Source organism: Aotus nancymaae, unplaced genomic scaffold, assembly GCF_030222135.1.
Source record: "Aotus nancymaae isolate 86718 unplaced genomic scaffold, 86718_ANA_hifiasm-v0.15.2.pri h1tg000029l, whole genome shotgun sequence".
Taxonomy (NCBI): Eukaryota; Metazoa; Chordata; class Mammalia; order Primates; family Aotidae; genus Aotus; species Aotus nancymaae.
The window spans coordinates 21,032,952-21,047,614 of NW_026988442.1; the positions used below are offsets into that span (position 1 = coordinate 21,032,952).

General features: G+C 40.0%; 1 protein-coding gene across 2 annotated transcripts in view; it reads right to left on the bottom strand.

Annotated features, from left to right (window-relative positions):
* Positions 1-14,663, bottom strand: part of CHD6 (chromodomain helicase DNA binding protein 6) — a 199,830-nt gene that overhangs the window by 25,338 nt on the left and 159,829 nt on the right. For both annotated transcript variants that reach the window (XM_012455000.3, XM_012455001.2), the window contains exons 26-27: positions 10,690-10,819; positions 8,597-8,657 (exon numbers count right to left, since the gene is read on the bottom strand). In XM_012455000.3, the coding sequence (XP_012310423.2) occupies positions 8,597-8,657; positions 10,690-10,819 (191 nt within the window). The remainder of the gene's footprint in view (positions 1-8,596; positions 8,658-10,689; positions 10,820-14,663) is intronic.

Sequence of the window (14,663 nt, forward strand, 5' to 3'; positions counted from 1 at the left end):
AGGTGACTTCTGAGCTAGATATTGAAGGATGTACAGGAGTTTGCTAGGAGAACACAAGGGCTCTCTGTATTAAAGTGACAGGATGTACAAAGGCAGAGCTACAAAGTCCTCAGACCCCACTGTGGTTTTACTTTGCAGGAAAAACAAGCATGTTACTCTGGCATAAACTTCAGGTGGAAAGTAGATATACCCCAAATGCCATTAACATTATATTCAAGGATTTTATTATGGAAAGATTACAGAATTTAGAGAAAGAAGAGGGCAGGGGAGATACTGCTCTTCTGTCCCCTGGCTGTATGACTTTTTTGCAGTTGATTAAAATTATTTGAGCTCCCTCATCTCCACAATGGGCATAAGAATAATGCCTAATAGATGGGGAAGTGAGCTTTGTAAGTATCAAAGTATACACAAATACTAATATTTAACAAAATCCTTGAACTCTTTTTTTTTTCTTTTACTCAGAAAATGCTTTGGTTCCAATGCAAGATCAAACTCTTAACTCACAAGAAGAGGGTGCTCGTTCAGTTCCTAATTAAAGTTTTCATACAATGGAATTTGGCCATTTTAGGCATTAAATTTTCCTGCAAGTTCCTGGCCATGACTTCATCATTTTACGACCAAACCCCATGGTTCACAGAGCACCTGAGATGTCACAGTCAACTAACATAGGAACTGTGGCACAGCATGGACATGCCATGCTTATTATAGCATAACTACAAAAATAAAAATTGAGCGTTACTTATTGCTATTTCTGTTAAAAGACATGTTCCTTTCCCCACATACTGGCTGTGATAGAGAAAGATTTTGCTTACAATTCTAGGCTCCAGACCATTCCAACCCAAATATACTTTCAGACTAACTGCTTTTGAAGATTTCTGTAGGTTCACTGAATCTGGCTGCAGGTGACATCTGTAATGATTTGCCAATCCAAAGTGCTATTGGTATTAAAACAGAAGGTGTGGGAAGCTGTAACTTAGATCATTTCAAATTTCCTTTCAAATTCTAACATTCTATGACTCTCTGAACGACACATTTTAAGAGGACAACAACCACAGTGTGCTCCGGAAGGCACTGGAATAGAAAGGAGTCTTGAGATGATATGATATGAAAAAATATAGAGGACCTAGAGATATTTCACCTGAAAAGAACTTTAAAGAAATTAAGGTCATGAGCTGGTCTCAGTAATTTAAAATTCTATCAGAGGGGAAAAACAAGAGTTTTGTTCTTTGTAGTACCAAAAAGAAAGCTAGATGGAATCCATGGAACCAGCTGGGAGGCAGATTCCTGGTTTGGTAAAAGGAAGTATCATCCAATAATAAAACAGACTTCCTCGGAAGAAGGTATGTTCCTCTTGTTTTTCCCATGAACTCCTGGGAGTCTCTAGCCTACCTGAACGACCCTGACAGCCATGCTGTGGCTGGAGAGGCAATGCCACACTGAGCGACCACTTGGGCAAGCACTGGGGTTCCTTGCAATGCTAAGACTCTGCCAATCTCTTAAATGTTTCCCTTTCCATGCCCAGGACTGTGTAATTCAGGAGAACTGCTCTAATGAACAGGCTCTTTTTACACAATGCTTTGGGCTTCTTTAATTCTGCCTGAGGACAGAGCTGAAAGAAGGAAACACAAAACAGTGTCTTCAGTGTAGGAGGTAGGGAGCAAGAGAGAAGCAGGGTGGGCAGCAGGCCGGGCTCAGATGCTGGCCATCTTTCTACGTGTGTGGTTTTAGCACGAGGACTAGAAGTCAAGGTGAATCTATTTATAGTCTGTCAACCTCAGAATCTGGGGAAACCCACTCCCCTTTTCATCTGCTTTTGATGATATTCTATACCCTAGGTTTTAAGGAGGTGAAGAGCAAAGAAATCATAAACATGTAAATTTTGTAAATAAATACAAAATTAATTCCAGAGTTTAATCCTACTACATAAGAGCACTTAAGTTATTTTTACTGATTCTGTCATAGCCCTCTGGTGCCCTCCTAATTGATTAAGCATGTCCAGTTTAATGTCAAAGGCTTTCAGAGGCTGGAGTCTTCATATGAACTGCTGATGGGAGGAAGGGGCATAAACGTGCACATGAAATACTCTCTACCATCTGGACTATGAAAAGAATACTCAACTACAACAAAGAATACCGGAATACTCTGTCATCTAGTGGTTGTGAGAATTTGGCTAAGTCCTTTAACTTTCAGGGAGGGCCTAATGTTTACTCAGCCCTCAAATGAGGACAGTAATATCTGCCGTGCTTTCTTCATAAGGGTGAAGTGAGAAATCACTTAAAACAAATGGAATAACTGGTTTGAAGAGAGTCAAGTTCCACATGAGAATAATGTATTACTTTCATTTATTTGGTACTTAAGTTGTTTCTATAGGAAAACATGTCCCAAATTGCAGATAAAATAAATAACATAAACTAGGGACTGGAATGGCAGAACATGGATTTTAATTGTCAAGACGAGAACCTAACTTCCTTCATGTTACGAGGGTCTGAGGCTTCACGCTGATTTGCTTAAATCCATTGCTTCTCAAACCTTGAGAACACAGGGAAACATTATCTTTGAAAAATTATTATTATCTATTTTAAGAAAGGGATGCCATCGTTACTGTTATAGGAGTCAGAGTTGATAGAGGCCAAAGTAAATAAATACCATGCAGTCTGCAAGCTAGAATAAAAAGAATAGAATAAAAAATATGGACAATTTTTGGTTAGTGATCAGGAGAATAAGAGAGATGACCCTTGCAGAGGAGTCACTTGGGGAAAATGCTATAGTAACCTCTGAGATCCAGAATATATAACATCCTAATATTTGCTCTATTACTCAAAGCTAGAGAAAATTTGGTCACATGGCCCAGGTAAGGTTTCAGTCTGCTTACGCAAAATCTCAGAAACTCACTTTAAAAATGCAATACAGACTGCCACTTCTGAGATGCATTTCCCTATTCTTTAAGTACAATTAAACTGTCTAGATATTAAATATGAAACAAACATAAGAAAACTCTGAATGGTGTAAAAAAGGACAAACTAGAGACCTCAGGACCCAAGAAATGACATAATGAAAAATAAACATTTTTTTTTTTTGCTTCATATATCCTAGATTTGGAGGTAAAGAAGCGGGCTACCTGGAAATGGCAAAGGATGCAGACAAAAGAAGCCCTCAAAAAAAACCCTGCCAGGCGAGGTGGCTCATGACTATAATCCCAGCACTTTGGGAGGCTGAGGCGGGTGGATCACCAGAGGTCAGGAGTTTGAGACCAGCCTGGCTAACATGGTAAAACTTGGTCTCTACTAAAAATACAAAAAATTAGCTGGTCATAGTGGTACATGCCTGTAATCCCAGCTACTCGGGAGGCCGAGGCAAAACAATCGCCTGAAGCTGGGAGGTAGAGATTGCAGTGAGCTGAGATTGTGCCACTGCACTTCAGCCTGGGCAACAAGAGCAAAACTTGTCTTAAAACAAAAACAGAAACAAAAACAAAAGCCTGCTCTCTCTAGTTAAGGAGTAGGAAGAGGCAGGTTAGGAACACAGAAAATATTAAGACAATAACTGCTATACCCCAGCCCAACAATGCAGAAGAGACTGTGTCTCAACTCTACCCATGGCAGCAAAGGCTGAGTGGGAGCTTAAACTTCTACTTTTTCGAGGTGGTAATAGGGTACCCCATTCCCCTGCTGGGGTGGTATCAGAAAAAGCTAAGCAGGAAGTTAGGACTTTCAACCCTGACAGGTAGTAATGAGGTCCCCACCCCTACCCATGGTAGGACTTTCAACCCTGACAGGTAGTAATGAGGTCCCCACCCCTACCCATGGTGGAGCTGAATTTCCATCCCTGCTCAGCACTAATGAGAAACATCCCACTTAGGGGTTAATGGGAGGAGACTGGGAACATGAATTTTTGCTTCCACCTCACAGAAACAAGGTGCCCCCCACCACTTCTGTCTCCTGCTAAGAGAGGTATCAGAAGTCAGCTGAAAGACAATGTTTAAATAAGAACCAGAGTCTCACAATATAGTGTCCAAAATGTCCAGGTTCCAATAAAAAAAATCACATACCAAGAACCAAGATCTCAAACTGAATGCAGAAAGACAAAAGAGGCCAATGCTGAGAGAAAAGATCTTAGAATGATCTGACATAAGAATTTAACACAGTCATCAGTGAGTCATTCTGAACATGCTTGCCACAAATGAAAAAATGGAAAGTTTCTGCAAAGAAACAAAGATCTAAAGAATCTCTGAATTCAAAGGGAAATTTTAGGTTTAAAAAGTACAATAAACTGGAACAAAAACAACAAAAGCCAAAAACAAAAACCCCAAACCCTCAACAGAAGGCTCAACAGCAGAATGGAGGAAGAAACGAATCAGTGACCTCAAGACAGAAAAATGGAAAGCACCCAATGTGAACAACAGGAAAAAAAAATGAACAGAGCCTTAGAGACCCATGGGTCTATAACAAAAGATCTAATCTTCATTCTTCTATCCCAGAAGGGGAGGAGAAAGAGGACAGGGCAAAAGAAATACCTGAAGAAATCATAGCTGAAAATGCTTCACATTCAGCAAAAGACAGAAATCAGATTTAAGATGAGTGGACTCCAAATAGGATAAGCTCACAAAAATCCACTTAAAATCATAAACTTCTGAAAACTAAAGACAAAGAAAAAATCTTGAAAGCATCAAGAGAGAAAAGACACATTACCAATAGGGGAAAAACAACTTGAATGACAGATTTCTCATCAGAAATCATGGAAACCAGAAGAAAGTGGCACAACATTAAGAGCTGAAAGAAAAGAACTATCAACCCAGAATCCTGTATCTGGTGAAAATGTGCTTCAGGAATAAAGGGGATATTAAGACATTCTCAGACAAAGAAAAACTAAGGATATTAAGACATTCTCAGATGAAGAAAAACAGGACTGTCTTGACAGTTCTCCAGACTACCTTAAAAGAGTAGCTAAAGATATTTCTCTAAACAGAAAGAAAACAATAAAAGAAGGAACCTTGGAACACCAGGAAGAAAAAGAACATAGTAGAAAAAAATACGGGTAAATATAGCAGACTTTCCTTCACCTCTTGAGTTTTCTAAGTTATGTTTGACAGTTGAGGCAAAAATTTTAACATTATCTGCTAAGAAACAGTTAAGACAACTACATTATAAATGGGAGAGGGTAAAGGAAAAAAATGAAGTAAGGTTTCTACACTTCACCTGAACTGATAAAATGACAGTAGACTGTGATATATTACATATAAATATATAAAACACCTAGAACCATGAAAAAGGTATTATACACAGATAAATCACAATAAGATAATAAAAAATGCTCATGTAAACCAGAGGGAGACAGGAAAAATAAAAAAATCAGAGAACACAAAGAGAAGACGATGCCTTAATGTCTCAATAATTACATTAAATGTAAATGGTCTGAATAATAGCAACTAGAAGACAGAGATTGGCAGAGTATATTAAAGATTATGATCTACCTGTATAGGAAATTCACTTCAAATACAATAAAGGCAGGTTGAAATAAAAGAATAAAAAAGTTATATTTATGCAAACATTAATCAAGGGAAACTAAGAGTAGCTATATTAATTTATCAGGAGTAGCTATATTAATTTATTAGATAAAATACACTTCAGAGCAAAGAAAATTACCAGACACAAGAGAAGGACATAATATAATGATAATAGGGTCAATTTGCCAAGAACATATAATTCTCTCTATACACTTTTTGGGATAGAATCTCGCTCTGTTGCCCAGGCTGGAGTACAGTGGCGCAATCATGGCTCACTGCAACCTCTGCCTTCCGGGTTCAAGCGGTTCTCATGCCTCAGCTTCCTGAGGAGCTGGGATTATAGGCATGTGTCATCATGCCTGGTTAATTTTGTATTTTTTGTAGAGATGGGGTTTCACCATGCTGGTCAGGCTGGTCTCAAACCTCTGGTCTCAAGTGATCTGCCCTCTTTGGCCTCCCAAAGTGCTAAGACTACAAGTGTGAGTCACAGCACCTGGCAAGAACAAATAATTCTAAATATGTATGCACCAAACAGAGCTGCAAAATATGTGAAGCAAAACCCGACAGAACTGAAAGGAGAAATAAATAAATCCACAATTTGAGACTTATATTCTCTCAACAACTGATGAAATGACTAGACAGATAATCAGCAAGGATACAGAAAAACTCAACATCATCAACCAACAGGACCTAGTCAACATCTATGAAATACTGCATCCAACAAAACCAAAATGCATGCCAAGTGCCCACTGAACATATACCAAGATATGAGCATATACTGGGCTATAAAACAAACAACAAATTTAAAACAATTGAAACTATATAGATGTGTTCTCTGATTATAATAGAATCGAAATAGAGATCAGTAAGAGAAATGTAATGGGGAAATCTCCAAACACTTGGACACTAAATGATAAACACCTAAATAATTAATGAATCAAAAGAGGAAGTCTCAAGGGAAATTAAAAAAAAATACATTAAACTGAATGAAAGTGAAAATATAACAGCAGAATTAATGAAACACAGCTAAAGCAATGCTGAGAGACATTTATAGCACTAAATGCATATATCAGACAAGTAGAAAAATTTCATATCAATAATACAGAAGCTCCCACCTCAAAAACCTAGAAAAGGGCTGGGCACAATGGCTCATGCCTATAATCCCAACACTTTGGGAGACCAAGGAGGGAGGACTGCTTGAACCCAGGAGTTCAATCTTAGCCTGAGCAACACAGCAAGCAAGACCCTGTCTCTACAAAAAAATAGAAAAAAGTAGCTAAGTGTGGTGGTATGCACCTGTGGTCCCTACTACTTGGGAGGCTGAGCTGGGAGCATCACTTGAGCCTGGAAGGTCGAGGCTGTAGTGAGCTATGACTGCATCACTGCATTCCAGTCTAGGTGAAAGAGTGAGACCCTGAGACAAAAAACAAAAACAAAAACAAAACAAAAAAACAGGAAATGCAGAGGTATATAGTAAGATTCAGTATCATAAAAACCCAATGAAGATGTCAATTCTCCCCAAAGTGATATAAAGGTTTAATGCAATGCCTATCAAAATCCCAGCAACAGTTTCTATGGATAAGATTATTCTAAAATTTATATGGAAAGGCAAAGGAATAAGAAAAGCAAAAACAATTCTGAAAAAGAAGAAAGAAGTGGGAGGTATCAATCTATCAAATTTTAAAGCTTATGGTATTGCTATGGCACTCAAGACTGTGCTACTGGCACAGGAAAAGACAACTATATCAATGGAAAAGGGCAGCGAACTCAGAAACAGAACCCACAAATACATCAACTGATTAAAAAAATTTTACTTTTTATTTTTTGTAGAGACAAAGTCTCACTATGCTGCCCAGGCTAGTCTTGAACTCCTGGGCTCAAGGGATCCTCCCTAAAAAGACAAACTACAGGGTGGGAGAAAATATTTGCAAACCACATATCTGACAAAACACTAATACCTAAAATATATAAAGAACTCTAGAAAATCAACACTAAAACAAACAATGAAATTAGAATATAGGCAAGGGACACAAACATTTCACTGAAAAGGATATACAGATGGCAACTAAACACATAAAAGATGTTCAACATCATTAGCCATCAGGGAAATGCATATTAAAACCACAACAAGGTATTATTACACACCTACCAGAATGGCTCAAGTAAAAACTAGTGACCACACCAAATGCTGGTGAGGATGGAGAATACAGAGAAAGTGGATCTCTCATACATTGCTACTGGGAATGGAAAATGGTGTATAGCCAGTCTGGAAAACAATTTGGCAATTTCTTAAAAAAACAAAATACGTAACTATCATATGACCCAGCAATTACACTCCTGGGCATTTATCCCAGAGAAATGAAAATGTATGTTCATATAAAAATCTATATGCAAATATTTACAGAGGACTTATTCTTAATAGTCAAAAGCTAGAAACAACCCAGATGTCCTTCAACAGATGAATGGTTGAACAAACTGTGGTCAGTACTACTCAGCAGAGAAAAGGAATGAACTGTTGATACAGACAACCAGCTAGATGAATCCCCAGGGAATTTTGCTGTGTGAAAAAGCCAGTCCCCAAAGTTTACATACTGTATGATTCCACTTACAGAACATTCTTAAAATGACAAAATCATAAAAAATAGAGAACAGATGAGTGGTTGCCAGGAATTTAAAGAGGGGTGAAGGAAGAAGGAAGAAGATGTGGTTATAAGACAGCAACATGATGAATCTTTGTGGTCATGGAAATGTCCCATATCTTGACTCAATACATATCAGTATCCTGGTTGTGATACTGTACTACAATTTTGCAAGATGCCACTATGAGGGCAAACTGGATAAACGGTATATGTGATTTCTGTATTATATTTTACAACTACATATCAAATATACAGTTATCTCAAAATAAAAAGTTTAATTAGAATAAAAATGCAGTGCAGTCTGTACATGTAAAGTTTTCATAATAAAATGTTGGGGAAAATGCAACATAATTGTAGCAATGCAATCAAGTTCCCCCAGATCACTACCAAGATGGGGATTTCTTTTTTAATATGAAAGACAGTGTGGATGACCAAAACTGCACATTTGACTCACCGTTTGTTTCTGGAGGCCATCTACTTTGTCCTCGGCATTGTCTTCTTTATCTGTGTTGCCTCTAAATAAAAGTAAAAAAAAGGCATCACATACTACCTAGGCCCCCTTATCCACGGTTTCAATTACCCTGGTCAACCACAGTCCAAAAATACTAAGATATTTTGGGGCAGAGAGAGAAATCACATTCATGTAACTTTTATTACAGTATATTGTTATAACGGTTCTATTTTATTATTATTGTAGTTAATCCTTTATTGTCCTGAATTTATAAATTAAACTTCATCATAGGTATGTTTATATAGGAGAAAACACAGTTTATCCAGGGTTTGGTACTATCTGAAATTTCAGGTACCCCCGTGGATAAAGGGGGACTTCCGAGTCAGCCCTCTGTAGCCATGGAGGATTGGTTCTCGGATCCTCAGGGATACCAGTATCAGGAGATGATCAAGATCCTTGGTTGGCCCTCTGTATCTGAGAGTTCTGCATCCACAGACAAGGAGGGCTGACAATAGATCCCTTCCTCTGTAGGCATTCCAAGTCTTAGTTTTTCCTTCCCTTGTGGGAGAACTCAAGAGAAACTGAGAACGAGAGAAACTATCACCAGTCATCAATTCTACAGGCAAGGACCTTTATTCAACTGAGACTGCAGCATGAGGCTCCAGCTTCACGTCTACTCAGGCAAGTTCTGAAAAAGGTAATTTCTGCCCATCAAGAGTCATCTGAACATGTGACTCTGATAAAAGAACACACTCTAGAAACTGAAGGCTGTGCACCCCAAATGAGGCCTAATGTTGCAACTCCCTGGTCACAGTACGATGCATCTTCCCACAGAATCGCACTTGGCACAAGTCAATTCTTGGAAGGGAGCTCTGCTGCCACTGGTTAAGAAGGACATTTTCCCCTTGTTACCATCAGACCCTTGATGCTAGGTCAGCTGCCTAATATATTCTCTTTTGTGAGCTTAACTATTGCTGATGCTTCCCTATTTTACAATGATTCCTTTAAAAACTGACTTGAATTGAAATAGTCCTGTCCCAAATATTCTTGTCCTTGCTGCTCAAGTTCTAGAGGCAAGATAAGCTCTTGGCTTTACTGCTTAACCACAGAAAGAAAAGACACCCCACAAAAAAATAGCCTTTATGCCACCTTCAGGCACGCATTCAGGGAGTGTTTTGCCTGAATCAGTGAATGTAACATGAGAATCGCCAGTCACGTGGGCCTTTGTTAACGTCTCCCAGAATGCATCTCTGTTATCTGTCCACAAGAAACACGCTGGGGCAGGTGAAGTGTTGGTCAGGGACTAAGGACAGATGGAAACTGCACTGCACACTTTTCTTGGCCTGAGCAAATAGGGGCTCCTGGCAGTGTCACGCTCTGGCCACAGCCCTGGGCAATGCAAAGCAGTATCTGCTACTTTTGGGGAGAAACTAAGAGATAAATGCTAAGAGATAAGCTAAGAGATAAATGCTATGTTTTCAAAAATATATATACATATATAATTCAGAGAACTACAATTTTTAGCCATTTATTTAGCTTTCCTATGTATTTATGTCAAGAGTAAATAAAAATGAGTCAAAGGAAATGCCTTCCATATTTTTTTGCACACAATCCATGGACAAGCTGAAATGTCATCGCCATCAAGGAGCGATGGTCATCCTGGTCATGGACTCCGCAATCCTTAGACAGTATTGGAATTTCATCTGAGGAACTGCAATTCAAAGTCAGGAAGGCTGTACTTGTGTCTGTTCTTAGCTTTCTGTCAGGTATAGAGGTCTGAATTCTTCCACAGGAATCCTCTGACCAGACAAGAGATGGGCATGGTTAGAAAGCTGGGCATAGTTTGGCAGCCTGGAAAACTCATGAGTAACAGGAACCAGTATTTGGTTCAGAGTCCTTGGAAGTCCAAGAGCAGGTCTGAGGCAGAGTAGGGTGTAACCAAAGTAGCAATTATGGAAAACAATGGCAGTGTGGCAAGGTGTAGGGAGATGCCTGACACTGAGGGAGAGATACAAAGAGTGCTGGTTGTATGAGGAAGGGGTCACAGATCAGTGGCATGGCACATCACATCAGTGCTGGTCTACGTGACTTCTCACCTTTCAGGAATGTCTGAGGTCCCATCCGTAACACCCTGTTCTGCAGAAAGGGACTTCTCATCTGGCATCCCAACTTTCTCCAGGAAGCAAAGTGCTGGGTCTGCTCGCATGGCATTGTACCTTTCATACCCTGATAAACAGTGGTGAGAAATGCCAGAAGTCACATCAGAACTCACAACATTTGCTTTGGGCCCTAGTCTTTTTATTTTCCTTATTTAGTAAAGAACAAAACAAACACAAAAAGCACTTATTTAAGATTAATGAGATCCTATAAGACTATCAGGGAAAAATCCTAGAGCTAAAGTAGACACCTTTCAGTAGTGTTTGACCAACGAACAATGGCTTACAGAAATACTCAGTGTCTGCGAAAAGATGTAATTGTATAGATACAAGTCTCACGTTTGCTGCTTTCTGTCAGTTGGTTTTGCAACTTCTTCCCCCATCCTCAACTCTGGATACCTTGTTATGTCTTTAATGACCCTTGTTTTCTTACAGTTTATTTTTTTTTCTTATAGTTTATTTTTATCCTATATATTGGAAAGGGAAGCTGAACAACATGAAGGAAAGCAGGACTGAAATATAAAGAGAAGTATGATGACTGTTCACTGGATTAAGACAGACCTGTGGCCTCTGTATCAAAAACTCAGTACAAATCCTAATCCACACTGGCCACGGCTTTGGAACTGCTCCTCACCACACCCCAAAGTTAACAACAGTGTTTTGACCCAGAAGAGGGGCCTCAAAAAGGAAGCAAAACAATTAAAAAAAAAAACCCTTTTCGGTTTGATAAAGTCTATGTGTGACGATTTATTTTATTGAACCTAATGTACACTCAGCATTTGGCCACATAAAAGGCAGAAGGGAGTCCCCATCACAGGAGATAGAAGAGCTGAGTGTAAATGAGAATGAGCCTGGGTCTTAGAAACAAACCTGATTTTACTGCGTTTGGTATTTCATTTCTATCTTGGTTTTTGTTCTTGCATAACTGTTGACACAGTTGTATCCTTCACGCTGTAGGTAGCACATGGTTCTTTTCCCTCAGGAGCTGTGGGCAGCTGATCTTTTAATCCACAGTGACTCTCCTGCCATCTCCACGACAGGTGCTGCCCACATAGGTACCTGGCACGAGAAGCTCTGCGGTGCCTTATGTTCTTTACTTACTTATTCTTTAGGGTAATTACTTGATTGCTCTAAGTCTCTCTTATGAGGTCACGAGCTTCCTAGGAGGAGAACCTATATCTGTTTTTGCTCATCATCATATAGCCAGTATCTAGCAAAGGGCCTGATACTGTACAGACTCAACAAACAACTGGCTAGAGGAGTCTGTTTTGCCTACATTCTTTCTCTTCCAATCACTGTCGTAGGAAGAACCAGTCTCATCCTTCCCCCATGTTCCTGCCTTAGCTCACATCAAAACAGAAGCTTCTCCAATACTCCTGCTCCTAAGGAGATTCCAGCCAGTTTCTCCACCTGCTCCTCATGATGAGAGGGGTAATTTATATGACAGGTGAGATGGTGAAATCCTTCCCTTACTGTCCCCTTACTACTGAGGGAGGCCAACTGTTCAGGAGTATACCACCTTCACACTCTGTGCTCAGGCATGGAGCAGCCTGGGACGCTCCCTAACCTGGGCAAGGTTCTATTCTGCAGACTTTCTCTTCATGTGTGGATCTGTAGCCTAGAGACAGATTCTGTATTTTTATTTCTCAATCAGCTGTGAAGCTGGAGGCAAGGAAGAATGACTGTTTCAGTCCCCTAGAAAACCTTAACAACTGTCCTGAAGAGGCCAGTAGGAGCTGCAACAGCAATACAAAGACAAACGGCAACGTGACAGGCCTGTGAGGGGGTGTCGGCTGCCTGCTTCTTTTCACTTAGTCTATAAGGTGCTCTCTAAGAATAGTATGCCTGATACACACCTTCCCTGCCAGGTGAATCGACAGAAAGTTTTAAATGAGGAGCAAGGTTTAAAGTGAAAACAGTTAGGTATACCTGGCTTTAGCTATCAACTTCACTACTTACTAAGGAAAGGGGTGGTCAGATGTGCTACCTAGATGAGGACACGTCTAAGCCTTAAATCATGGAATAGACAGCACCCCGCCAGGGGCAGGATCAGATTTGGAGTCTAGAGGGTGCCAAGGAGGATGGGCCCACAAGGCATCTGTCCAACCGCATCTAAGTTGACTCCAATGTAACCATCCAACTAAACTGATCTGGCCCTATGTAGAGTCTGCATTTATGGCTTAGGATCAGTCTCCTTGCACTGAGAACAAAGGCTGTTTCTTCTTCTGTCTTTATACTGTTATCTGCTAAACTCATCCTGTACAACAAGACACTTAGAAATGGCACAAATTACCTTCAAGGCATCTGCCCCTCAGCCCTAGCTGTAAATTCCAAGCTCACTTCAACTGGCAATCTGTGAGAATCTGAATGGAATTGAGTGATGAAGTATCATCTCAACATTGTGTGATCAGGAAACACAAATTAATTTATACTCCGCAAAACTGCTTCAATGAGCAGAAGAGTTTGGGAATGACCTTATGGATCATCTGGGTTGACTCTCTATCTCCAGTATGAGACTAAGAGAGCCACTGATTAATCCTAATACCTGGAACCATGATTAGGGTTAGGAAACTAGAAGGTAGAGCACCAATAATAACTTGTCTTTTCTAGGTGATCACACCTGTGAGATGTTAAGATGATGCTTCATCACTCAATTCTATTCAGATTCTCAGATTGCCAGTTGAGGTGAACTTGGACCTCCTTCTGAGGCTATGTCCTTTGCATGAGAATGATTAATTCTATCTTCCTGATGAGTTATATCTATCATCATTGTGTAATGACCCCCTTTCTTCCAAACTATGTTTTGTGCCTCACAGACCGTGTGATATTGATTTGCCTTACTGGGTTGCTGGTAGCATTTTCTGAGCATGTCTTGTTTCACCTCTTGGATGTCAACTTCACTCTGTCTTTTATGTCTCATTTTCTCTTTCATGTCTTCATCTCTTTATTTCTCAGGGATATGTTTCTTTAGCTCTGCTCTCTTGGGCCAGAGAGCTTTTTCTTGCTTCCGTTTGCTGGAGGGGCAACCCTTTCAAGGCCATGTTTCCCATTTCTGTGGGTATTAAAAATCCAGTCTCTCTGGTCCACTGTCATATTGGCCCCTAAGCTTTCAGTTCTGGCTTTAAATGACTTTTGCACTTGGGGACTTTCCCTTATTTCTTCCAAGTCCTGATTCGCCTTGGCTTTCGGTATGTTTATGGTGGGTGTGTTGGGATGGAGGAGGAAGTAGCAGCACGTAAATTCTACCTGTCATGCTGCTGGGACTTCAAAATGTGTTCTCTTTTCACAACATGTTGTCACCATGCAGATATTTGGCAAAGTGCCCCAAAACCACCACTGAAATGAGACCTAGGGTCACTAGGCCTTCCCACACACACCAAATTCAGATACTCTGGAATCTGGGTGCCTTTAGCAGCCTGTCATCCTCTGGGGTCCTTCCAAAACTAGATTAAACCAAGTCTGAGTTGCACTGTGGTACCTTGTGACTAACAGGGAGGTCACACACTTCTTTCCACTCTGGAGCGGAGTTTTATTCCTGCACTGTCCAACAGAGGAGCCACTAGCCACATGGGGCTATTTAATTTAAATTAATTAAAAGTACATAAAAATATACTTGCTCAGTTACATTAGTCACATTTTAAGTGCTCAATAGTGGCTTCTGCAGCAGACAGTGCAGAAATAGGGCATTTCTATCACTGCATGTAGTTCTACTGGACAGCACTGCTTTAGTCTAACCCCAGCGGTTTGACACAGGGTTCTCAGCAGCACTGCATTCTCAATACCAGTATCCAACTTTTGAGTGGATTTCAAATTAAAATATGTAAAGGCATGGTTGTTACTTAAATGTAGCTGGTTAGCCTGTAAAAGTTGAAGAATTCCCTTTAAAGAGCATGCATTAGAAAGTTAACAAACTT